Below are 27,402 nucleotides of genomic sequence, written 5' to 3'. Positions count from 1 at the left end.
CTTGGAGTGCCTCTGGGGTTGCCGCAAGAAGGTCCTCCATTTTGCATGTGGCAGGGCTCAGGGTGCATTGCAGCAGGTGGTCAGTGGTTTGTTCTTCTCCGCATTCGCATGCCGAGGATTCCACCCTGTAGCCCCATTTCTTAAGATTGGCTCTGCATCTCGTGGTGCCAGAGCGCAGTCTGTTCAGCGCCTTCCAAGTCGCCCAGTCTTCTGAGTGCCCAGGGGGGAGTCTCTCATCTGGTATCACCCATGAATTGAGGTGCTGGGTTTGGGCCTGCCACTTTTGGACTCTCGCTTGCTGGGGTATTCCAGCGAGTGTCTCTGTAGATCTAAGAAAACTATGTCTTGATTTAAGTCGTTGATGTGCTGGCTGATACCCAAACAGGGGATGAGCTGGAGATGTCTCTGCCTTGGTCCTTTCACTATTGGCTGCTACTTCCTGACGGATGTCAGGTGGTGCAATACCGGCTAAGCAGTGTAATTTCTCCAGTGGTGTAGGGCGCAGACACCCTGTGATAATGCGGCATGTCTCATTAAGAGCCACGTCTACTGTTTTAGTGTGGTGAGATGTGTTCCACACTGGGCATGCATACTCAGCAGTAGAGTAGCATAGCTCAAGAGCAGATGTCTTCACTGTGTCTGGTTGTGATCCCCAGGTTGTGCCAGTCAGCTTTCGTATGATGTTGTTTCTAGCGCCCACTTTTTGTTTGATGTTCAGGCAGTGCTTCTTGTAGGTCAGAGCACGGTCCAAAGTGACTCCCAGGTATTTGGGTGTGTTGCAATGCTCCAGTGGGATTCCTTCCCAGGTAATCCTCAGAGCTCGGGATGCTTGTCTGTTCTTAAGGTGAAAGGCGCATGCCTGTGTTTTAGATGGATTAGGGATCAGTTGGTTTTCCCTGTAATAGGCAGTAAGAGCACCTAGAGCTTTGGAGAGCTTCTGTTCAACCATCTCAAAGCTCCCTGCTTGAGCAGTAATGGCACGATCATCAGCATAGATGAAACTCTCTGTCCCTTCTGGCAGTGGCTGGTCATTTGTGTAGATGTTGAACATGGATGGAGCAAGCACGCTCCCCTGAGGCAGGCCGTTCTTCTGTTTCCGCCATCTGCTTCTCTGGCCCTAGAACTCAACAAAAAAGCTCCTGTTTTGTAGCAGGTTTCCTATGAGGCGGGTGAGGTGGTAGTCCTTTGTGATATTATACATTTTTCTCAGGAGGAGGCGGTGGTTCACAGTATCATAGGCTGCTGACAAGTCTATGAAGACAGCCCCTGTGATCTGCTGCCTTTCAAAGCCATCTTCTATGTGCTGAGTCAGGTTCAGCACTTGCGATGTGCAGCTTTTGCCTTTTCTGAAGCCAGCTTGCTGTGGGATCAGACAGGGGTCTATATTTTCCATAATTCTATGCAAAATAAGTCTCTCCAGAACTTTGTAGAGGTGGCACAACAGGGAGATTGGTCTGTAGCTTTTTGGGTCATTACGGTCTTTGCCTGGCTTCAAGATGGCGATGACTCTTGCTTTCCTCCAGATTTTGGGGATCTGACAGGATGCAGTGCAGTTGTTCATCAGCTCCAAGAGCCAGCGCCTTGTTTTTGGACCAAAGTTCTTGATTTGTTCCATCCGTAGATCATCCAAGCCAGCTGCTTTGCCATTCTTACATTTGTTGAGAGCCATGTCCAATTCAGTAGATGTAAAGGGTTCATGAAGGTTGTTGTTCTCAATCTCTTGTTGTCTGGCTATTGGTTTCTTTCCTATTTTGGTGGCAAGGTTGGGTTTCCCGTTCTTCAAGAGTTGGTGTGCTATCTGATCTGCCTTTATGTTGGCATGGGTATTAGTTTGTGAGGAGTCATTGCTCAGCCGTCTTAGCAACCTCCACGCCTTCTGGCTGCTCCTGCCCATGTCGACCTCTGTGACCAGCTTGATCCACTGTTCTTTCTTGGCTTCAGAGATGGAGGACACAATGCTCTGCGCTGCCTGGAGGGTTTGCTCACTAAATGGGTCTTCGTTGTGGAGCCTGTAATAGTTTTCCAATAAGGCAGCTGTTTCAGGAGTAATGCCCTGAAAGTAGTGGGTTCTGCAGCCTCTCGGTATAGAGGCCCGTGAGCAGGTTTTCACTATTTCAATAAAATGTTCGTATTCCTCAGGGATTGGCACGACCGATGTGATCATGTCATCTAACATGTCTGAGAATTTAGTCCAATCTGCCTTTCTGAAGTTGCATCTTCGTTTAAATCGAGCTTCCTAAGGCCTTATTGTTGGGAACAGTTGGCATATTATTGGTCGGTGCTGTGTGTTTGGAATTGGTGGTCCCACTGATTTAGTGCATTGCTGTACAATGCTGTCGCTCACAAATAAGAGGTCTGGGTTATAACCTCGGTGCCATCTCCCGCTGTTGTAGGATGGTGGGAGCTTGCTATCATGGATGAGTGATAGTTTGTGCAGTTCAGACCAGGACAGGACAGCCTCTCCATTTCTGTCCTCTTGGGCATAGCCCCATACATGGCTACGGCTGTTGAAGTCACCAATTACTACCGCCCTTTGGTGCCTGTCAAAGTTCTCGGGGGAGGAGAAGCAGAACTCTTCATTTGGGGGCTTGTACACAGAGGTGATGGTGATGTTATTAAGCTCTACTGTTATAACCTTGATATTGTTTTCTTCAGTATTGTGGGCACTGCTGACTTGGAGGCCTGGTTTGACAAAGACAGCGCTTCCATACTGCGCATATGGTCTTTCCGCTACTAGGATCATTCCTGGAACTTTGGGTCGTTTCTGTCGTTCATCCCTGTGTGTTTCTTGGACACACAGCACATCACATTTCTTATCTCGGCACAGTTCATAGAGCAGTTGTTCTTTGGCAGCTGACATGCCTTCGATGTTGATTGAGATTATTGTCATGGTTGGTCCTGAAAAGGACCGTTGGTTGTTTTGCTTCCTTGTTTGCATGCTGCAAGTCGTCTCTGGTTGCTTCCGGATCGAAAGAATCGGCCGTCTACAAAGATGTTGCCCAGGGGACGCCCGGATGTCTTGCAATCCTGCGAGGAGGCTTCTCTCATGTCTCATCTTGGCATGCATACTTTATATCTGCTTTCTGTTTGGTGTACCAGCTGGGTTTGGGGCCAGGTGGGAGCAGGGAGGGTAGCATGGGTAATTTAAGTTCCCACAGGGATCTCTGAATTTGTAGGGTAGAATTGCTGCAATCTTATTATGTTAAACATGAGGAACTAATATGCTAATTAATTAATAAGTCTTGACACACTCTTCCCCCACGCAGTCACTGTTCAGATCTTCCTCCTCTTGGTTTTCAAATTCCAATTCTGACACTTTTTTCGTATCATTTCTAAAAGCACCTCTCAACCGACCACTATCTCAGGCATATACAATCCAACAATGTTCTACCCCATCACTCAGTCTTCATACACTCTCCCCATTATACCTGTCAGATAACATCACTAGATACAAACACAAGTTATATGACTGTAACATCAGAGAGAGATTTAAGCTGTACTAGGAGCAGGCAGTGGTGACCACATTGTGCTGTAATTAGCTAATGTCTTTCTACCTACAGTTGAACCATTTTCCCGGTTCATTCCAAATTGGTCGAAAGGACCGCCTGTGGAGAAATGTTTCCAAAATGCAGGTGCGCTTTGGGAAGAAGGACTTCAACTTTCTGCCCCAGTCTTTCATTCTCCCACAAGATATCAAGCTGCTCAGGAAGACTTGGGAAGATGGTGGGAGTCGCCAGAAATGGATTGTGAAACCGGTGAGGACATAATTTACCTGATCCAGATTTGAATCGAGTCTTTGCTCCTTCAGTTGCCTGCTGTGATACAGCCTTGGTTTTTACCTTACTTTCTTATAACTGTATTCCCATTGTCCTTCTACATTTTATCTGGGGTGTTGCACCATTGTGAGTTTTGGATGAAGGTAGTGCTCTTTAAATGCATGAATTGAGTAGAGGACCAGATGAAAAGCGGGAGAACTATAGTTGTACAGGGTGGATATCTTCTTGAGTCTAGCAAATAAGATAGTGTTGTAGTAAGCTGCCAGTCTGTATTCTTCAGCATGATTTCAACCAAACAGGTTATGCCTCTTCCCAGGTATACCTGCCTGAGGCCAGTATACTGTGGTTAGGGCATGGGAGAGGGCCTTATCAGCTGGGGCACCACAGCTGTGGAATGTATCCCCCAGAGACCAATTCTCATGTCATTTAAACACAAAGTTAAAACTTAAGTGTTCACCAAAGCCTTTTGGGTGGCATTAATGCAACCTAAGGGATGTTATTTATAGTTTTAAAAGCTTTGACATTTTAAAAATCTGTTTTTAACTTGGATTTTAATATGCTTTAGGCTTATTTAAGTAATCTTGCTGTTTTAAAATCTGCTTTCATGCTATTTGTAAACCACCCTGGCATCTCTTGAAATTGATATGTGTGTCTGCATGTGTTATATTCTATTGTTTATAGGAAGACAATATCAGTTACTGACAGAAAGGTATCTATGCTGCCTGTGTAAAACAAGCTGTGGTGTGTGAATGTACAAAGCTATTATCAATAAAGTTAGTTCATTCAATCCCTTTCAAAGTTGTTTTCTGCAATCATGATTTTAGTGTAGAATTTAATTTATCCTTATATGCTCGAATATAAGCCGAGGATGGGGAATGCAGCAGCTACTGGTAAATTTCAAAAATAAAATAGTTACCAATAAAATTACATTAATTGAGGTATCAGTAGGTTAAATGTTTCTCAATATTTACATAAAACTGTAATTTAAGATAAGACTGTCCAACTCTGATTAACCCATTATTCTAACCACTTTTAATGTAAATGTGCTTACGTATCCTTCCAATAATTATAGAGTAAAATAATAACTGTAATAATAGCAATAACGATAGAGTAAAAAATTGGAAATGTAATAATAACAGTAATAATGGAGTAAAATAATAAATGTAATAAAAATAATAATAGAATAAAATAATGTAAATATAACAACAATAATAGAGCAAAATAATAAATGTAATAAAATAATAATAAATAGAGTAAAAGAATAAATGTAACAATAACAATAACAGAGTAAAAGAATAAATGTAATAATAAATGGAGTAAAATAATAATAATAATAATAATAATAACGGAGTAAAATAATAAATCACCTTGACTCAGGTATAAGCCGAGGGAGTCATTTTCATCCTAAAAAAGGCTGGAAAACCTGGCTTATACTCAAGTATATATGGTAATTTGAGTTTGAAATAATGTTAATCTTTTTTATATATCTCTGGGAAGTTTTCTTATTACCAATAATATAAAACTGACTTTATTCTTCGTGTCCTCTGCGAAATCCACACCTATGGGTTTTCCTTTGCGCATGCGCAGAAATCCGGAACATTCTAAAGTTTAATGAAATTAAAAATGATTATTTGTGAGGCTCCGCCCCCCTCCCCGCCCCCTCGGTATATATGCCGCTGCATGCGGCTGAGGAGTAGTTCCTTTTTCCGCGCTAATCCGGCAGCATCTCGGAACGTTCTCTCTGTATCTACTGGCTATATCGACCTTTGGACTGTTTTTCTGGCTTCCACCTTCTCCATTCCTGACCCGAACTGGCTGACGACTCTCTAATCAGGCTAGAATGTCTTCTCCCTATTTCAAAAATTGCTCGGCCTGTGGAGCTACCCTCCCTGAGGCCGATAAGCATGCTAAATGCTTACTTTGTTTGGGGGAGGCTCACAATCTCCAGACTTGCGAGATATGTTTGAGCTTTACCACTAGAGCCCGCAAGGGCAGAGACGCCCGATTGAAGGCTCTGCTTTACGAGCGTGCCTTGGCTCCCCAGGCTCTTCCCGCCCCCTCCCATTCCTCCCCAGTTCAAGAGCCCCCCCAGCCTTCCTCCCCACACGTTGGGGACAGGCGGGACTTGGGCCAGGCAAGCGCTTCCCCCGCGGAGCCGCCTAGAAAGAAATCCAAGCCCTCTAAGCAAGCCTCAAGGGCTGCAAAATCGAAAGAAAAATCTACCAAACAGAAAAAGGGACGGCAACTCACTGGTGAACAGCCCTTGAGTCCTCCTATGCTGGAACCGATGCCTCATCTCCCCGGTTCCGTCCTCCAGCTCCAGGAGCCCCTCCCAGCCATGCTCCACATGGACGATCCTTCTTATCTTCCCCCCCTGGAGCTCCTGGCTCCTCAGCTTGAGTTGCAAGCCCAGCCCACAGCGGAGCTTTCTCCTCCGCCCCTCCCTCCCTCCCTCCCAAGCCTCACCTCCTCCTTCCCTCAGCCCACCAGATTCCCCGGTTCCGAGGGAAACTCCTCCCCCAGGACAACAAGCCTGCGCGGCGCAAGCCCCACGCCGCCGCCAGCATTCTCCTTCTCCTCCCCCTCAGCCCTCTCCTAACCCCCACCCTCCCAAGAGGGCTAGATCTCACCCTCCTCAACAATACCATCCTTATGGTCCCCAGGACTACCCTTACCATCTCTACCCTCCCCCCCCTCCCTATCCTATATATCCCTTCTACTATCCACCCCCCCCCAACCATCCCAAGGACTACAGTGCCCATTATCCACCACAATTCAGTTATCCACAGCCTCCACATGCACCCCCAACAGCTACACTCTCTCATCCTCCAGAAGATCAAACGGAACCGGACCCTCCCCAACCCTTTCAAGACCCCCTCACTCTAGTTCACCACGACTCTGAAACAGTGGAGCTTGAATCCACTGAGGACACCCCACTTCTCCATGATCCTATCCCAGACTCTGACCCTTCCCCTAAAAATTTAGAAGAGTTTAAAAAATTTTCTGCCCTCTTCATAAGACTCTCTAGAGCTTTGAATCTCGCCACACCTAAACCCACAGATACTGTGGCAGACCCATGCTTCACCTCTACTGAACAACAACAACCAACTTCCACTGTGTTGCCCACTTTACCTTATTTACTAAAAATCTTGAAAAATACTGGAGTTGCCCCGTCTATGGTCCCGGCAACTCCCAAAAGAGCAGACAATTTATATCGTATTGATCTGTCCTCAGCTTCATGGCTTTCTAAAATGCCTAAAGCAAATTCCATTGTAACGGATGCTCAGCCAAAACCTGTACAAACAAACCAGACTTCCCCCTCTGACAAAGAGGGAAGGAAACTTGACTCTATGGCCAAAAAATTTTACTCCTCAGCATGCCTGTTTGCACGCATGGCTCACTATGGAGTATACATGAGTGTGTACCAAACCCATTTGTGGAACAAGATATCCCCGTACTTAGAGTTATTACCTCCAGCCAACCAACCACTGGCTCTGGCTTTTAAACAAGAAGCCCTCCTTTTATCATCTTTACAAAAAGACCTTGCAAGGAACACAGCTGACACTTCAGGGAAACTCATTGCAGGCTCAGTGGCCCTTCGTCGCCACGCCTGGCTAAGGGCTGCAATCCTCTCCCAATCACAACGCACCCTTATTGAAAACCTTCCTATGGATGAGGCAGGACTCTTCAATCCTGAAACTGATTCACAACTTGAGCATTCTCATAAAATGAAACAAACGGTCTTCAAATATGACCAACAACCATATTCTCACCAACGTCAACGGTGGGGCTCATATTACTACCGCCCCCACTACTACAACAGACCCTACAATACCTCCTTCTACAGGGGACGTCAAAGATCCTACGCCCAGTCTACAGCTCCAAGACGGCCACAGCTCCCCTTCAGAGGTCAGTACCGTGGTACCAGGCCTGCCAACAACAACAAACGTCGTTTTTAGCACACCAGTAACCATTACCACTCATCCCTCCATACATACACAACCACTTACATACCTAAACAGACTACAACCCTTTCTTCCAGCATGGCAGTCTATCACTACAGATGCCTGGGTCCTGGACATAGTCGAAAGGGGATACGCAATAGAATTCGACTCTTACCCACCTGTGGGTAGGATCCTCCTCACTCAACCCTCCCAGGAGATCTGGGAGGAAGTACACTCTCTCCTTCAAAAGGGCGCCATATCTCCTAACCCCTCACAGAATGCCAGCAGCTGCTTTTTCTCTCGATATTTCCTGATAGACAAAAGAGATGGGGGTCTACGCCCCATCCTGGATCTACGCAGACTCAACACTTTCATTACACCCCGCAAATTTCGCATGGTTACACTTCCTAACATACTCCCTTTCATTCCACCACAATCGTGGTTGGCGACAGTAGACCTCCGAGACGCCTACTTCCACATCTCAATTAGGGAGGCCCACCGCAGGTTCCTGACCTTTGCGGTGCAAGACAACCACTTCTCCTTCAATTCTCTCGCATTTGGCTTGTCCACGGCACCCAGAGTGTTCACAAAATGCATGTCTGTCATAGCTGCACACCTCCGCCAACAAGGCATCACAGTTTTTCAGTACCTGGATGACTGGTTATTTTGTTCTATTTCGAGAACACAACTGCACAATGATATTCATTACACCTTGTCTCTTTTGCAGGACCTGGGTCTGGTTGTAAACCAGGAAAAATCCCATCTCACCCCGACACAACGAATCCAGTTCATAGGAGCCGTGATAGACTCCACTCTCCAGAAAGCCTTCCTCCCAGAGGACCGCTTCCTCAAACTTCAGCAAGCAATCCGAACCCTCCAGCACTCCCGGCGATCTTCGGCTTGGGCTATCCAATCTATCCTTGGCCACATGTCATCTACCACAAATGTGACCCCATTCGCCCGTCTAAAGATGAGGCCGCTACAAAGCTGGTTCATCAAGTCCTTCGACCCCCTCCGGGAACCTCAATCTCGCATTCTATATCCGCCACACCCCGTCCTTCACTCCCTCTCATGGTGGACAAAGCAGTACAATGTTCAATCAGGGATGCCCTTCATCCAACCCCATCCCTCCATGTCCCTCACGACCGATGCCTCCAACTCAGGTTGGGGAGCACACCTCAAAGGGTTCAAAGTGAGCGGCCATTGGTCTCCCCAAGACCGCCAATTCCACATCAACGCGCTCGAGATGATGGCAGTAGAAAAGGCCCTCAGAGCCTTTGTCCGCATCATCTCGAACCGCAAAGTCCAAATTGTAACAGACAACACCGCTGTCAAATATTATATCAACAAGCAAGGGGGAACCCGCTCTCAGACACTATTAGCCATATCAATACGGATTTGGGAATGGTGCATTCGGAGGAATGTCCTTCTCACTGCTATCCACCTACCAGGCCAGGACAACACACTAGCGGACTCTCTAAGCAGATCCTCAAAGAACAATCACGAGTGGCAACTACATCACACACACTTCAAGACTCTCACCCGCAAGTGGGGCATCCCCAGGATAGACCTGTTCGCATCCCCTGTGAACACTCATTGCCCTCTCTACTGCGCAAGGCTCCACCCTCGCGCATCCCCAGGTTGTCTCGGGGACGCCTTCCTGTTCCAGTGGTCCCCAGGCCTACTCTACCTCTTCCCACCACTTCCTCTCCTATCCCCCGTCATAGCCAAAATAATTCAGGACAACACAGACTGCATCCTGGTCACCCCCTGGTGGCCACGCCAACACTGGTTTGCTCCCCTGCTCCAGATCTCCAACAGAGAATTCCTCCGCCTCGACCCGACCCCAGACCTTCTCTCAGTGGAGAAGGGACTAGTCCTCCATCCAGATCTCCACTCCCTCTCCCTCACGGCGTGGAGAATCAGGCCACAATGAACCTCTCTGAGGAAGTATCACGAATGCTATTGGCCGCCCATAAACCAACCACTAAGAAGTCATATCATTATAAATGGTCATCATTTGGGAAGTTTACACAAGCAATGGGATTCACTCCCTTATCAGCACCAATTCCTGTGGTACTAGACTTCCTAGTGCACCTCTCCAACAAAAACTTCTCCCTTTCCTCAGTCAAATGCTACGTAGCAGCAATCTCTTCCTATCGTAAAAAATCCGGCTTGCCGTCCCTTTTTCAAGACCACCTGATTCAATTGTTTCTCAAGGGCTACAAAAATGTCCACCCTCCTACTTCCCTCCCTTCCCCTCAATGGAGCCTAGAGCTAGTGTTATCCCAGTTATCAAAACCTCCCTTTGAACCTATGGCCTCTAGTGACATTTCCCATTTGTCTTGGAAGACAGCATTCCTTGTGGCCATCACGTCGGCCAGACGGTCGAGTGAATTGACGGCCCTCCGCTCCGACCCTCCTTATATCAGGTTCCACGAGGACAAGGTAGTCCTTCGGACTGACGTCACGTTTTTACCCAAAGTTGTTTCTTATTTTCATATGTCACAGGATATTATCCTGCCGGCCTTTTTCCCCAACCCATCCTCCCCGTTGGAGGTAGCGTTACACTCCCTCGATGTTAAGAGGGCTCTTTCCTTTTACCTGCATAGGACCTCCTCCTATAGGAAGTCTCCTAAACTATTTTTGAAATACAGAAAAGACATGTTGGGCCATCCTGTATCCTCACAGGCACTGGCCTCCTGGATTGTTTCAACGATCCGGCTAGCCTACCAATTGGCAAAGAAGGAACCTCCTTCTCACATCGTGGCGCACTCGACTCGCTCGGTGTCCACATCTCAAGCCTTTCTTCGAGGAGTCCCTCTGGATCAAATCTGCAGGGCAGCTACGTGGTCTACACCATCCACGTTTGCCTCCCACTACAAGTTGGACATTCAGGCGAAGAAAGACGCTGCTTTTGGCAGAGCTGTCCTTTTTTCCTGCGTGGCATGACCCGCCTCCAGGTCAGTAGCTTGCTATTCACCCATAGGTGTGGATTTCGCAGAGGACACGAAGAATAAATAGAGGTTGCTTACCTGTAACCGTATTTCTTCGAGTGTCCATCTGCGAAATTCACACAACCCGCCCTTCCTCCCCTCTGTCATGCCTGTAGACCTAGCTGCGATTAGCGCTGGGGAACTACTCCTCAGCCGCATGCAGCGGCATATATACCGAGGGGGCGGGGAGGGGGGCGGAGCCTCACAAATAATCATTTTTAATTTCATTAAACTTTAGAATGTTCCGGATTTCTGCGCATGCGCAAAGGAAAACCCATAGGTGTGAATTTCGCAGATGGACACTCGAAGAAATACGGTTACAGGTAAGCAACCTCTATTTCCTGCACCAGGTTGTATTCAGACCACATAGTTTTGAATTATAGGGTAACAGCAATAGATGTTATGTGCATATTTCTCCCATTTTCTTCAGCCAGCTTCTGCTAGAGGCATTGGAATCCAGGTCATCCATAAGTGGAGTCAGCTGCCAAAGCGCAGGCCACTGCTGGTACAGAGGTGAGAAGGATTTTCCTCCAAAAATAAGTTATTATCTAATTTTTCATCATTCTGCCAACAAAATGTACTGCTGGATGGATCACAGAGGTACTGCGGGTCTAATGATCATGCTTTCTGCCTTTTGTAAAACTGAAACTATTCTAGGAAACTGGTTTCTTTTGCCCTATCTTCAGCTGAATAACAAGTCATTTTATGGAGTTCCTTCTGTATTGAAGTATCTTGATGGAGATTTTTGTGGTATGGTAATTTATTGTGAGTGCGGAAATTCCACCAGAAGTCTCCAGAATGCTACTGGACAAAGGTTATCATTCTATTGTTTACAAAGTGCTAAGTTTCCTAGGGTTAAATATCAAGGTAGTGCTTTTTACAGTAATATTTCTCTGGCTCACGTGCTCTTTCCCTCTTTCAGGTACATACACAAACCCTACCTTATTAGTGGAAGTAAGTTTGACTTAAGGATTTACGTTTATGTCACATGCTATGATCCACTTCGTATCTACTTATTCAAAGATGGACTTGTTCGTTTTGCCAGTTGCAAGTAGGTGCACTAAGAATTAGTTGCTTAAAATACGAATGGGTATGAACTTGGGAAAAGGTTAAAAGCCATTTAAAAATCATTTAAAAAGAAATTTGTGGATTGTAATTTTTTAAAGGTGAAAGCATCCTGCTCTGTTCAGTAGTCTGCTTTCATTAACTGGTTTACTAAGTGGATGTTGAGAATCACTACTTGCTTGCATTGTGGAGCTGAAACTTATGTACTATCTCTTGACATGGTTTTATTATCCTCGACTAGTTAAAACACAGTTTTACAAACCAATATGGTACATGTCTCAGCCACCACTGGCTTGACACCACAAGTGGTCCTGGTTTAAATGAGGGACAGCAAGATGACACAGCGTGGGTTCTTGTCAGTTTATTACATTGCTGAGTTACATTAGTCCAGATTAAAGGGAATCTGATGCGATTACATTATGCAAGATGGTTTGTTAAACCAGACTTCTTTCTTTCTCTCTTGGACACATGTGCACACTCACTTAGACTTGATAAGCAAGAAGAAGGGTGAATATCTTTTTAAAAGTGTGTGTTGTAGGTCTTCTTGCTATGAGGATTGATTTCTGTATTTCTATTTTTCAACGATTAATGGCATCTCACCAGTTCTTTGTTGTTCTTCTATCACAGATATTCCTCCTCCATGAAAAGCCTTAGCAACAAATTTATGCACTTGACCAATTACAGCATCAACAAGAAGAATATAGACTACAAGTCAAATGCAGATGAAAATGCTTGCCAAGGTCACAAATGGTGAGTATCCTACTATTCCAAGGCATTTAAGTAGCAGGGGTTGCCTTGCTTCTGTTGTCCAGAATTGAATCCTGTTCTTAATCTCACCTAAAGTAGCTTCATTGAATTAAAGAGACTACATACTGTATATACTCGAGTTTAAGCCTAGTTTTTCAGTCCTTTTTTTAGGCTGAAAAAGTCTCCCCCGGCTTATACTCGAGTCAATATTATTTATTATTTTACTTTGTTGTTGTTGTTATTATTACATTTATTATTTTATTGTTGTTATTATTACAACCAACATTGAGGCAAGTCAATAATAGTAAACTGCTTAAAGTGCAAAAGACAAAAAGTGAATACCGCAAAAACACAATCCAGAGCAGAAGAGAAAACTGGCGAAAGAAGGCTCTCCATGGACTGTTCCTGGGAATAATTGAGAGCCAAATTGACAAAGAAAAAAACATGGATGTAGCTCACAAATGGAACTTTGAAAAAGGAGACGGAGGGCTTAATTCTTGCAGCCGAAGAACAAGCCATTCCAACCAATGCCATCAAAGCCAGAAGTGAAAAGTCAACAACAGATCCCAAGTGTAGACTCTGCAAGGAAGCAGATGAAACAATAGATCACATCCTCAGCTGCTTCAAGAAGATCGCTCAGACAGACTACAAACAGAGGCACAACATTGTTGCTCAGATGATTCATTGGAACTTGTGCCACAAATACCATCTGCCTGCGACAAAGAACTGGTGGGATCACAAGCCTGAAAAAGTTACAGAAAATGAACACCTCAAACTGCTCTGGGACTTCCGAATTCAGACTGACAGAGTTTTGGAGCACAATACACCCAAACTCACAATCGTGTTAAAATACAAAGTGTGGATAGTTGATGTTGCAATCCCAGGTGACAGCAGGATTGAAGAGAAACAACTGGAAACTGACATGATATGAGGATTTAAAGATCGAACTGCAAAGACTCTGGCACAAGCCAGTAAAGGTGGTCCCAGTGGTGATCAGCACACTGGGTGCAGTGCCTAAAGACCTTGGCCTGCACTTAAACACAATCGCCACTGACAAAATTACCATCTGCCACCTGCAGAAGGTCACCTTACTGGGATCTGCACGCATTATTCGCTGATACATCATGTGTCCGACATGTGATCCAATACAACAGCTAGCAGAGTGATCATGTCTGCTGTGGACTCATCCTGTTGTGTTTCAAATAATATTTAAAAAAAAATATGATTGGATTACTCAGGCTGTTTCTGACATTGTTGAATGCCTGATTTCAAGTTGTGAATATTTGCATGCAAAAGTTAAAATATAGGAGGAAAGCCAAAAAAAGAAATTTATTTTTAACTTTGCATTTTCAATAGAAAAAGAATAAACTGTAGTTTTAGTTCCAAAGAAAAACAAAATTCAGTGTTGCATTTTTGCTTGAGAATAGTGGTAGGGAAGAGGCTTAATGATCTTGTTTGTAATAATCCAACATCAAGCTACCACTGTTCTTCTGTTCTGTCTCCACAGGGCACTGAAGGCACTCTGGAACTATTTGAACCAAAAAGGAGTTGATAGTGAGGTCATTTGGGAGAAAATAAAAGACATAGTTGTCAAAACTATTATTGCGTGAGTTTTACGGTGATGTTCTTGCACTGTTGTACTCTATTCTGTCTTATTGGTTAACTAAAGGGAGTGCTGACTTACTATGTACTTCTGGAATCAGATTCTTCCATTGTGTTCTGGAGTTCTTAGTTGATTTGTTTCAGAAAATGTAATTTGTCTAAGGTTGTCAGGCTGAAAAGTGGAGATTGTGTAGAAGAGGGAATTCAGTAGGTGTTGCTTGTCATGCAACCAGGTAACAAGCAGCACTTGCTGAAATTCCCTCTTACACACAGCCATTAAAGGTACAGGAGATCTCTCTAATTTTCACTCTAGCCAACTTAATCTTGACCCACCCTACCATGTCCAGATCTCAATAACTTGAAGCAGTGTTATACTGCTTCCTGTGGAGAAGCTATTGGTGAAGCTTTGCTTCTATGACTCCCTTAACAAACAAACCAAAGATGCTGGAAAATTTTGTCTGTTGCATACTGGCTTTGCTGCTTGACAAGTACTCAGCACTTGTTCACCTTCCAGGTCAGAGTCCTATATTACCAACCTTGTGAAAATGTATGTGCGACGCCCTTACTGCTGCCATGAACTGTTTGGATTTGATGTCATGCTGGATGAGAACCTTAAGCCATGGATCCTGGAAGTCAATATCTCCCCCAGGTAAGCTGTATTCAATTCACCATTGAGATTAGGCCTGTCCCAGTATTTCATAGAATTGTCAATACTTACGATTACACCTAGTTTGTTTTACCAGATAAGATTATCCCTATTTTTGGTTGAAGACATTGTTTGTTTTGCCAAAGACATATCTGCATACTTGCAATTCCCACCTCTTGAAGTGAGGAAAGCAGGATGCGAGCTAGGAAGTGAAGTTGTAGATAAAAGAGCACCATTATTGCAATCATGATATACTGGTAGTTGTTGAGCTGCATTACTCTAAGCTTTACAGCTGAGTCAACCTCTCATATATGGCTCTTTTCTTATGGAATCAGAATTTTTCCTTGCTGGAGAATCAAAATAAGAGTTATCCTAAATGATGGTGCCAAGAGCAAAGAATATCCTGTCCCAATTTCCATTAACATGATCTTTCTCTTTGCAGCCTTCATTCAAACTCTCCTCTGGATGTGAGCATCAAGGGCCAAATGATCCGAGATGCCCTTAACTTAGGTGGCTTCATGTTGCCATGTCCAGAAGATGTGGCTTCACCCTCTGGAAGTGCTAGCAGCTCTACAACCAGGTCAGAAGTTACAGTTTACGAAGTCAGAAAGAGATTTTTTTTGTTATCTGTTTGTGCTTTTCCTTCTTGTTGCTATAATTAGAAGAACATTTAGTCTTTGCAGCATAACCCATGGTTTAGTTCCAAAATATGAATTTGGCTATTTAGAGTCACAGTATGTCAGTATGGAAATGCAGTTGTGGAGTAATCATTTGCCAAGAATATCTACTTTCTTTATTTGAAGGCAGATCCCTAGTCCCTGTGACTGCTGGTAGACTGCAGACTGTGCGATTGAAAATAGGTTGCAAGATAGCTAATCATGATCAACAGATTAATGCCATTGGTGTGCTTTCCTCTATCTCCGGGGTTAGCAGATGCTTAGTAAATCAGTGCTAGCTGGTGCTCAGTTGGGATGGTAAGCCAGAAAGCAGGGCAAATAGATAGAATTAAAGCCAAAGGGGTTGCAATGGGTGTAGTTTCCCTTACTTTGAAAAAGTGAAACTGAGGAACTGAAATTTTTGGGATGGCACATAGAAAGGAGAAATGAAATCAAAGTACCATCTTGAATCTAGAGCAGTGGTTCCCAACCTTTTATCCTCAAAGTGTTTTGGACTTCAGCTCCCACAGTTCCTAACAGCTGGTAAGCTGGGATTTCTTGGAGTTGAAGCCCCAAACAACTAGAGGAGCAACTAAAGGTTGGAAACCACTGATCTAAATTCAAGATGCTACTTTGATATCAGGATGTGCACAGAATGCACAGAAAAGGAAAATGAAGACAAATTAAAATTGAAATGCTCACAAAGCAGACTGAAAACTCTTGGGAAGGGATTAAAAAAACAAGAAGAGAAAAAGTCAGAGGAAAAACAGCAAGGGAGGAAAAGCAGCAAGGACTTAGATCATCCAGTACATACCCCATGATTATTCTTTCTCAACCAGGACACCTAAGGTATTAAAACAAAAAACAGAAGAACCAAAAATGAGAGGAATACCTCCATTGATTGCTGTGGCTGCTGCTCAGTGGGTGGGGAATGGGTTAATTGGTGTTGGAGACACTAGCTAGGGTGGTTGATACAGTCACATTATGCATTAGTGAATTCCAGGGCTAGGAAAATGCGTCAAAACATTTTTAAAAGTGCTGTTTTTGAAAATGTTTAAAGAAGATTGCGTTTTGTAGAGGAGCAATATAGCTGTATGCTAAAAACAAAGGAAGAGCTCCCTTATGTAGAGCATTGGCCAACAGTATTGTTTCAACAGCACTTTTCCACCAAATAAAATTGTGGTGTTGTTCTGAACATTTGCTCTTTTTTGAAGTAGTGATGGCTGTGCCCAGATCTGGTCTTCAAGCCCTGAAGTATGCCTGCCTTTAGAAACATGCTGTTTCAATACTATATGCATACAACTTCAAATATATTAAAATTTTTGCATGCTCTCTATTCTCCTTTACACCATATATAGACTGCTGAATTGCTGAATATTTTACCTGTAGGCTGTATAGAGGTTATTAACATGACAAAGTACCTTTCTCTCACCCACTAACTTCTTTTTATATTTGTGATCAGTATGAGTAGTGTTTCAAAGGACAAGATCAAGCCATCTGTGGAGTTGTTAACTGCTGAGAAAACAAAGAGAGCTTACTACCTGACTCAGAAAGTACCAGATCAGGTAGGTGGAGACATGGCTTCCCCGAAGTATGTGCCTCTCAGTCTGATATCATTTTAGAATGTTTTGGGGTCAGAATTCTGAAATGCTGCGTACATTATTACGCGCCCTTCCTTGGCTTTGGTGACGCTATATATATAATTTTATTAAGAGCTTTTTCAAGTACAGTACATTCAAATTCTACAAATACACGAAAAGAGAAAAACGACAAAAAGAAGTCCATTCTATCTTTATATTTAATTATTTCTCTAAAATAGCTGTTTTATTTAAACTCCAGTGTTTCTCTCATATTTCAGATTATAAAATGGTTTTCAAAAATATTACCAAGTCTGATTCTCATCTGTAACCATCTTGTACCCTAATTTTAACCAACTATTACTTCTTCCATTTCATTTTAAATTTGACTGTTGCCTCCTTTTTGCCCTTCCTGTCTCTCAGATTTAGTCTCAATCAGTCAGGTTCCCATGACAATTGACACATTTCCTTATTGTTTTGTTGCTTTTTAAAAATTCTCTGCAAACGAGTCCCTGAAAATAAACGAGTATTTCTCAAACCAGATTTGACTTCACAGATCTGAAATAATTAAGCACCTGTGTTTTCCGTTAAGTATGAAGAGAATCAGCAACAAAATTGCTGATGATGCCTTCTGGTAGGCTGCCTACAGTGCACACTTGATCTCAACCCTGTTTTGCAGTTCCATTTCTCCCAAATATTTACAAGAAAACCCTGCTTTATCACCAGCAAAATATCCTATACATCAGGGGTGTCAAACTCATTTTAATCAAGGACCACATCAGCCTTCAAATGGCCATTGAATCATTGCATGTAAATACAGAAAGCCAACTTCATTTTTTTATGTAGTGTTTGGTGCTTTTTCATTTTTACCCAGTTAGGGTCCTCAGGTGTTACTGAATTACAACTCCCATCACTTTTGATTATCTGCCAGGTGGACTGGGGGTAATGGGAATTGCAGCCCAACAACACTTGTGACTCTGAGGTTGAGGAAAGATTAAAGGACATTTTAAAATCAGACATGATATCCACAAGTCTTATATCTAAATTCAGAGCCCACTATCCTGACTAAACAGAACAAACTGCAGCCTTCTAGATGTTACTATATTACAACTTCCATTGGTTTCAGTTATGATGTCTAATGAGGAGGAATATATGAGTTGTAGTTCTGCATTTGGGGGGGGGGGGCACATAAAATGACATGGAGAGCCCGACCCGTTGGGAGGGTAGCCATTTTGCTGTTTTGCCCAGCCTAGTGCCTGTACAATAATTTCCAGTTTGGAAGAGGAGCAGCTTTAAGTGATGGAATCAAATGAAAAGAGGCCAAAATGGAGTCGTGTGGCTAGTTGTAACTTCACCATGGCCAGACCTTTAAAGGAAGATATTTGCCATTACTATGAAAAAAGGTGTATGTGTGGAAAGAATGCAAACTTTGAAAAACCTTTTGAAAAACCAAAGTATTTTGCTATCCCTCCTTGCTACAGGATTTCTATGCCACCATCCTAGATGTCCTGACTCCAGATGATGTGCGAGTCCTGGTAGAGACAGAGGATGAGTTTGCGCGACGTGGGCAGTTTGAGCGTGTCTTCCCCTCCCGCATATCCATGCGCTACTTGCGCTTCTTTGAGCAGCCGCGCTATTTCAACATCCTTACCACCCAATGGGAAATGAAATATTTCTTCAATAAGGCCAAAGGTAAACAAAGATCAATCACCTATATCTCAGGAGTGGTTTTAGAGCATGTCTTAGCCAATCCACCAACTGGACCCAAATGAAGAATGATGGCTTGTGAGCTAAACATAAGACTTAAAGAAGATACTTTAATAGCAATGCTGAATTTGTTCTTTTGTCCACAAATCCACTCTGGTTCTCCTTGCCAGTCATCCATTGCTTTTATAACCTAATCTAGGAGGGAAGCACTTTTAAAACTATTTGTCATTTCAGTGGTGTTGATAGCAGCAGCAGCAGTAGTTGTTCAGGAATCCTTGCCTATATATCACAAGACAATAGATCCTGTGTTGTACCAATCAATTGAGGTTTGCTTCTTGCTCAGTCCTGCTTTGTAGAATAATCAAGAAGACTTGGTTATGAATGAATTAGATTATCCATTCATTCATATTAATTCATGAAGTTTTTAATCAAGAACTTTGTAGCATGGATGAGCAACTGTCATAAATTAGGAAATTAGATTGTTCAGCCTCCAAGACTTTGGAAGGATGTACCATATATACTCAACTATAATAAGCTGAGTTTTTCAGTCCTTTTTAAGGCGGAAAAACCCCCCTTGGCTTATACTCGAGTCAAGGTTATTTATTATTTTACTCAGTTGTTGTTGTTGTTACATTTATTATTTTACTCTATTATTATTACATTTACATCATTTTACTCTATTTATTATCATTATTACATTTGTTATTTTACTCTATTATTACTGTTATTATTACATTTCCATTATTTTACTCTATTATTACTATTTTATTACATTTATTATTTTACTCTATTATTATTGGAAGGATACATAAGCACATTTACATTGAAGAAGGTTAGAATAAGAGTTTAATCATAGTTGGACAGTCTTACCTTAAATTACAACGTTATGTAAATATTCAAAAACATTTAACCTACTGATGCCTCAATTGATGTAATTGTATTGGTATCTATTTTTATTTTGAAATTTACCAGCAGCTGCTGCATTTCTCACCCTCAGCTTATACTCGAGTCAATACATTTTCTCAATTTTTTGTGGTAAAATTAGATGCCTTGGCTTATATTTGGATTAGCTTATACTCGAGTATATATGGTACTTTCTTCTCAAAAACAACAGTAAAAAAATTCTCCCTAAAATTTCCCCCACACTTCTGTCAACGTTGCCTTGTTTGTGTCATGCCCACTTTCCTCAGTAGAGACCTTGTTCTAACCAGGGAGTAAATTAGTTTTGTCCCCTTCTGAGTGTTGGGGGCATTTTAGCTACCTTTTTTAAATTGTGGAGGCCTGAGTGCCTCAAACATCCCCAGGGGTTGCAAGTAGCTTGTAGGCACTTTTCCAACTTTATATTATACTTATCATTATTACAATCTGCCATAGTTTGGCTTGGGCAGTGCTGTTTGTTAGATCTTTAGAGTAGAAATATCTTTCGTGTGCCAGCCTCAATTTCATAGGCTTATTTTAACCAATCCCTCACTCCAGCTCTTCATACAAGGTGTTTTTTTAAGTGTGACTAGATACTTTTGTAATAACTTTCATAAGACAATTGTAATGTTGTAACTTGTTGTTAAAGTATGTGGTTATAAGTAAATTGCATGCATCCACTGCCTCTCTTCACCTTGCTTTGGAACACATTGCTTAATGTACCTAGAGACTTCATGTGCCCTTAAAATAAGTCCAATTGCTTATCTAGCATTACTCTTTTTTCATGAACTTGTGTCCATTATGTGGCTTTGCATTTTGCAGGAGTGGACCTGCTCAGAAGCTGGTGCCATAAAGGCTTTCACAATGGAATAGTGACAGATTCCACAGTGATGGTAAGAGTCGGCCTCTCATTGTAGCTTTGCTCTCTTTTGTTCTTTTTAAAGAATGCTTATTAAACATGTATATCTGTGTTGTGCTTATGTATTTTTTAAAAAAATACTGGCCCAAAACTCCTTTTTCTTCTTCCATGAGCTGTTTTATTCTTCATTCTCTTCATTTCAGTGGACGCTGCCAAGACACCACCTCTTTTTGAAGAATGATCTCCATGTGAATGGCTTGACTAAGGTGGAGTCAGGCAAAACCAGGTGAGATATTATGAGATAATCAGATACCTTAGCTCCAGAAAGTTTGGTCATGGTTTTTCCTCTTTTCTCTGCAAGACTTTGCAGTGGCAGAGAAAGACAGGAATGCCACTAAATTATCCTTCTCTTGTTCATCCATTTATTTATGCAAATTAACCATTGTTTCTCCTTATATCTAACAAGGACAGACTGTGGTTAGTTTGAATTATAGCATATTGAAGAAAATCAAAATCAGATTATGATTTCCTACCTTGGTCCATTTCAATATTTTAAGATGACAGCAGGATATAATGACAAACTGCAGCTGGCTTACAAAGAAATGAAATTATTCCAGTGTTCTTGAAGGTGGTAGAGGTGAGGGGAATGGTTTCTTGCCAAGGGTGGGAAAGATACAAGTTCAGCATTCCTTAGGAACTAAAGCAATTATTTTTAAAAATGATGCCAAATTACTTCTAGGGCACACAGGGGCAATTTTGACATGTACATGGCTTCCACTAGTTCCATTTAAGTCCACAGATAATAATAACAACAACAACAACGACAACACTATTTATAGTCCACCCTATCTCTTCAAGGAGCAGATCACAGTACACATACATGGCAAACATTCAGTGTCATTTTTGATTAACAGGACAGAGACAGCCAGAACAGAAAGGAGGTATGTTGTCGACATCCAGCTTTTTGACATTCGGAGGTTGTGCTCGAATCCTCTATGACAAAGAACCATCAGGACTTCCTCCTTCCTTTTCTGATCTTTTTCTTTATGGTGTCACAAAATACCCCCCCTTCTTGTTTTAGCAATACCTAATTTCTCTACTTACAGCTCAAGCTGTTTTCAAACTGCTTAGGTAAACAGTAACTGGGCTGACAGGAGCTCAAGTCGATCTGGGACTTCGAACTGGCAACCTTTCGGTTGGTAGATTTTATCATTGCTGGTGATTTACCAGCTGTGCTAAAGCCCGGCACAAAGGCCACTTTTATCTTAAAAATATGTGAATAGGAAATGGACTTTAAAAAAAATTCTTATGAGGGAGTATGTAACAGAGAGTACTCATTGAGATAATTTATTCACCTCTACACTAAACTAACTAGCATGAGACTTGAACTGGTCTGTTGTATGAGCAATCTTTCAGGTTATTTCAGTATCTATCTGGTATAATCAAGTTGAAAGAATGCTAAAATATAAGTGCAAGGAAGCTATAGCCATAACAGTATAAGAATAAACTGTCTTCCCATTGGAGTGATGAAAAATGCTTCTAGGTATGCACACTCTTTTCTGTACTGCACGAGCACTGTGTGTGTGTGTGTGTGTGTATTTATCTGTCTGTGTCTCATATGATTGTATTTTTTTATCCCCAGCAACAAAATCCTTGTCCAGCAAGAGGGAGAAGAGCCAGTCCGAAGCACTGAGCCAAATCCTTGTACTCAAAGCTTACCTCAGATTAAGTACACATCTGGAACTCTCAAGAAATCCACGATTCCTCGGGTCCTTAGCAATTCAAGCCTGATAAAGTGATGAGGGACCGAGGGAGTGGCCAACTTCCCTCCCTTGCAGTGTCAAGAGGGGGCACGCATGACCTACCTCAGTGGAAGCTTGGAGAGCCAGTGTCTGAAGCATGAAGAGGGTCTCTTCCAGCACAGCCACTACAGAACTATTTTTGGAAAGGGAATTGGGGGGAGAGAGGAGATGTTTTATGTGGTGAGGAGGGAAAAATACTCTGTTTATAGTTTTTTTATGACAAAGGAAGTTTCTAAACACAGAAGCTTGAAAACCTATTCAATTTTAGTGTGAATTTCTTGTAGCCGATTGACCTTCCTATGTTCCTTCCTCACCTCTTGAGCCGTAAGTGCCTCTCAGGGTTTAGTGCCAAATGGTGTCAGTTTGTGAAGTGACTACCACAGGGCATGAGCTCTTATTTTTGCATGCATTTCCAGCAGAAACACATTCCTTGTTAACTTATCACTGTGGACAACAGCTTCTAAAAACATCTTATCTAATACTAGAAAATCAAACAATCTTAACAGAAATGAAGTGTTGACAGTGAGGGGGGTGGTGGATATTGATATTCTTAGTCTCTGCAAACATGTCTTGCATTGATGCAGTTGGTTTGTTCAATCTTCCTGAAAAACTTGAGTTTATGAAATTATTTTTCAGGTATTTGTTACGGTATGTAGAAGAAATTCTGCGTTGGTCCCAGACATTATTGTGAAGCATAAGGGGAGCACTCATAATGCATGCTCTTATTTCCATACGGCAAAGGAAAGTGATTGTGTTTATTCATCCTCAGCAAGCATGTGATCCCTATAACACACTCCCAGTATCTTTCACAAAGAAGACTTCACTAAAATTTGGCACCGAATGTTGTTTGGGTGCAACATATGTTTTCAAGTATTTCAGTCTTGCTCACTCAGTGCTACTTCAAATGAGTTGGACAGTATCTTTTTCTTCCACTTGCTGCCGGAGACTTTGCCTCTTCAGTGTTTTTCATAATTTGGCACATTTTACAGCCTGAATCTGGATGGTAGCATTAAATATGTTTTCCAGTTGTTTACACATTCGCACTTTTAGCCAGCCTGGGCTGTTTACTTTCTTGATGCAAAGGCAATGATAGACTGGTATGATGATCTACTTGACATCTGAGATCTTCACACTTAAGAGCATTTCCCATCTGTGCACCAATGCTACTTGTAGGAAGCGGCGAAATTCTTTCAGAGTAGTCAGAGTCTTGAGGGTGAGCTTTGGCTTCAAGATAACTTTTTATGAACTGATGGAAAGAAATCCCACTCCAGAAATGGTTGTTGGCATGACCAATTGAGTTGGGTAACTTTTGCCAAGTCTTCCATTATTGTTCCCAGGTAGCAGTAATGATATGTTCTGAACCAGCGGGAGCATGGTTTGTCACACTGACAAAAATAGGCAAGGAAAAAAGGAAGTGATGGCTCTGGAGATGTAGCTGTCAAGTGGCTTGCTTCTTCATTGGTCATGGCAGTGCTTGTGAATCACAGCACTAGATAATTAAATTGTGTGAAGGATGAAACATGTACCCCTGTAATACAGTGGTATCTGACCCGAGAGTATTCCAGTATTACAGAGTTATTTCCGACTTCATTCCTGTTTGTGAAACATAAGGGGTGGATTAAACTACTGTGTTGGAAATTGTCCCCTGGAATGAGAGCCCCTAATCATGTAACGTTACAGTAATAGAGGGCCTGTTTCTTGCTACAGCAGCCCCACTGGATAACTCTTGGGAGCAAGAGCATTATGTAAACATACTAAAAATTTGACACATTGGGCCTAAGCCATAATAGAAGCAGTGGTCCTTATATGATGACAGGGATGTGGTTGCCTGAATTCTTTCTACACTGTTGAGTAGACTGTGATTACCTCTGTGTTTTTTCCTGCTTTATCATGACAGAAGCACAGGTATTAAATTAATCTTAAATAATGAGGCCTTTTTGGTGTGATATACTGAATTAAACCTCATTTTCTCTTTGGCTTATTACTTCCAGTTCCTTAAATTCATCATAACTTGTTTCCACTTCTGTTCTTTTTATGTTTTATTTGTTTGTTCTTCCTTTGTACATTCGTTTGTCATTGAAATGGCTGCAGGGTGTGAGCTCATTGGAGCTGGAGGGGGCCAGCTGCTAAAAATGAGTCCTAGACATATTCCTGGCTGTTAGCATCAATAGTGGGCAAGTATTGGCTTTCTTTGCAGAGCATTGTGAAAAAAAAGGAAATGATGTGGTTGTACTAAGCTTTTTGACTTCTCTTCAAAATGCCAGATAGTCTAAAGAGACTTGGGTTTTAGCTGACTAAGTACACTCTTGAGGTCAAGTGGTTGTGATTCTGGTGAAGCTATGAACTAGCATAGACCCTCAAAATCAATTTCTATTATGCCATCAAACAAGACTGGTGGAAAATTGCATCCAAATGTTAATGTTGTCAATATATAGGTGGCTTTAATCTTGTGAAAACTTGTTTCTTTGTTTTCTGGGTCCATGAACAAGTAAGCTTCCTGATCCAGTTTCTCTGTGTGGAACCAGCCTATGTGTCAGCCCTGCAACTGGGTTTTTATTTCCTTCAACTGAAAACTGAGTATGATGTCCCCTTTCTTGTGCTCCACAGGGGGTTGGGGATGTTGCCTAATATGACTTACTGAAATCCCATAGCAGCCACCCTTGTGAACTAGCCTGCCCCTTGGGATTGTATCAAATGACCCAAAATAGCTAGCTGTGTAGAAATAGGAAAGTGGAGAGGCCTCTTCGGGTGTCATAAGGAATTCCCCCAGCTGACAGTCTCCCAGAACTGCCTTATACTCTGAACACTGCTGTCCACCCTTGCTCATAACTCAAGTAATTACTAGCAAACAGGTGCCCAGTACTCCTATATGCTTGCAGCCACTGATACTGGTTTTTCCACCATCTCAAAATAAATTAAAAAAAACAAACGGGTTTAGTTTACTTAAATAGAAGATAAGCCTTCTTGGCATCCTTCCTCATTTCAGGATTGAAATCCGTGTAGCTGGTATCAACCTACAGAAAACTACTAACTTCACTGGAAGATTCTTTTCCTTTTCATACTCAAGCTGAAATGGCAACTAAAGCTATACCAAGTAGTGATGAATCTTTTCAAAGTGTGTGAGAGAAAGATGCAGAGCATGGTAAAAATGTCCCCATAAACCCTACTATTTACCAAGGTAATTCCACTGCTGTTGCCACCACTCTCATCATAATTTTGATTCATACTCTGGTCTTCCTCATAGGAGCTTAGGGCAGATTCTATAAGTAAATTTCTGTTTAAGGCCTTGATCCCAATCTGCCAAATTATCTTAGGTTTTTCTACAATAGTCTTGAGTCTTTGGAGAACTACAACATCATCTATTTTCAGCATAGTATTCTTTAGAGTTCTTGAGAAGAATTTGTCATTTCTACGTCCTTTTGCGCATAGTTAATGCAAAACCGAGATATAGAGAATCAAATGAACTGAGGTTAAAATGAGTGATGAGAGAATATAGAAAGCATATACTTCTATATTAGTGGTTCTCAGCCTGTGGGTCCCCAGATGTTTTGACCTTCAATTTCCAGAAGTCCTAACAGCTGGTAAACTGGTTGGGATTCCTGGGAGTTGTAGTCCAAAACACCTGGGGACCCACAGATTGAGAAACACTGTTCTAGATAAACCTAAGCAACAGCTGTTCAAGCTTTAGAGTCACAAAAAGCTTTGCAGATCTTGAAAGTATGAGAGCTGTTGTATACACTGTTTCATTCAGTTACTTATTTAGAACAGATGTATTGGAGTGCATCAGAGTGAATATTATGACTTATAATAAGTTTCCTTAGTGTGGTCCAAACAAATAATAAAATCTTCCTCTTCCTTGGTTGCTTCAAATTAGCCATTTTGAAAGTCACAGACATGACAGTCTTTCCAAGCAAATAAATAGGTAAACTTTGCTAGTCAACCCTTTATTTTGGATGAATGTGTTCAGTGCTTCCTTTGGGATCCGTACAAGGGACAACAGATGTCTTCCAATTCTTTAATAATAGCATAAATGTATGGGGCATGACAAAAGTGCTAAAGTTTTTGTTTACTGTACAGAGTTCAAAGGATGTTTCAGGGTTGAATAATTTTTAAATCAAGTACAGTTTGTTCAGTTGTTTAGGTATTATCAATATAAAATAAGATTTTAGAAATCTGACTGATCCTCTTGCTGTTTACCATAAGAATATGGATTTGGGAAAAACAATCTTGATTTTGGAGCAGCTGTTTAGTAAAGCCACAAGATATTATCAATCTGTGGTTGTCAATCGTCCCACAGTTGTCATATTGATTAAGCAAAGTTTGGATGAACATTATGTATCCATTTCAAAGTATCGCAATTGCACGACTGCTTGAAATAGAAGCGAGCTCATGGACTCATTTGGAATACTTTGTATGAGATACTTTTTATTAGCCTGTATTTTCATGCTGTAAAAATGAGCTGAAATACTGTGCTGATATTAAGAATATATGGCATGCCATTTATTTATTTACTTGCTTGATTGCTTAATTAATTCAAACATGTCATCCAGTCTCTCAGAGTGGCTCACAAAGTGGTAATGTGCCAGTTCCCTGCTCTCACTTTTACAAATCTTTTTTCTCTTTTATATGTGAAACAATGAATTGTTTTGGTTGAAGTAGACACTTTGATTTGCTGTGAAATCTATGCCCATAAATTTTGTAAGAAATCTTATTTTAAATGTTGTTCATTCATGTTCTAAATGGGCAGGGAGTATATTTCCACAAGAAATTACCTTTTCATTAAGGATAGTTTATTGTCAGTATGGTATATAAACAATATTCACCCAGTCCCCCTTTGATCTATGCCGACCCTATGAATGAGAGACTTCTAAGTCACCTCAAGAGTCCCACACAGGTCTTTCAGACTCAAGTCAGCGTGGTGTCTTTGATTGAGTCTATCCACCTGTAATGAGATATTCTTCTCTTCCTACGGCCTACTGCCTTACCAAGCTTTTTTTCCTAGTGTGCCATGTTTCTCCTTGATATGACCAGTATCAACAACCTCAGCTATCTTGGCTTCTTAGGAGGGTTCAGGTTTGATCTACTTTAAGATCCATTTTTAAGCAGT

At 42.0% G+C, this 27,402-nt stretch overlaps 1 protein-coding gene across 1 annotated transcript in view; it reads left to right on the top strand.

The window, feature by feature from the left end:
* The window catches only part of TTLL4 (tubulin tyrosine ligase like 4), a 46,430-nt gene extending 19,424 nt beyond the window's left edge, over nt 1-27,006 (top strand). The window contains exons 8-19 of the mRNA XM_060773166.2: nt 3,561-3,755; nt 11,147-11,229; nt 11,639-11,767; nt 12,409-12,531; nt 14,036-14,134; nt 14,645-14,779; nt 15,219-15,356; nt 16,895-16,997; nt 18,491-18,701; nt 20,457-20,527; nt 20,697-20,779; nt 22,136-27,006. Coding sequence (XP_060629149.2) covers nt 3,561-3,755; nt 11,147-11,229; nt 11,639-11,767; nt 12,409-12,531; nt 14,036-14,134; nt 14,645-14,779; nt 15,219-15,356; nt 16,895-16,997; nt 18,491-18,701; nt 20,457-20,527; nt 20,697-20,779; nt 22,136-22,292 — 1,527 coding nt within the window. The 3' untranslated portion in view covers nt 22,293-27,006. The remainder of the gene's footprint in view (nt 1-3,560; nt 3,756-11,146; nt 11,230-11,638; nt 11,768-12,408; nt 12,532-14,035; nt 14,135-14,644; nt 14,780-15,218; nt 15,357-16,894; nt 16,998-18,490; nt 18,702-20,456; nt 20,528-20,696; nt 20,780-22,135) is intronic.
* The last annotated feature ends 396 nt before the right edge of the window (nt 27,007-27,402 follow it).

Source organism: Anolis sagrei, chromosome 1, assembly GCF_037176765.1.
Source record: "Anolis sagrei isolate rAnoSag1 chromosome 1, rAnoSag1.mat, whole genome shotgun sequence".
NCBI classification, from domain to species: domain Eukaryota; kingdom Metazoa; phylum Chordata; class Lepidosauria; order Squamata; family Dactyloidae; genus Anolis; species Anolis sagrei.
Note: the sequence above shows the minus strand (reverse complement) of the source record. Positions and strands in the feature narration are given on the sequence as shown.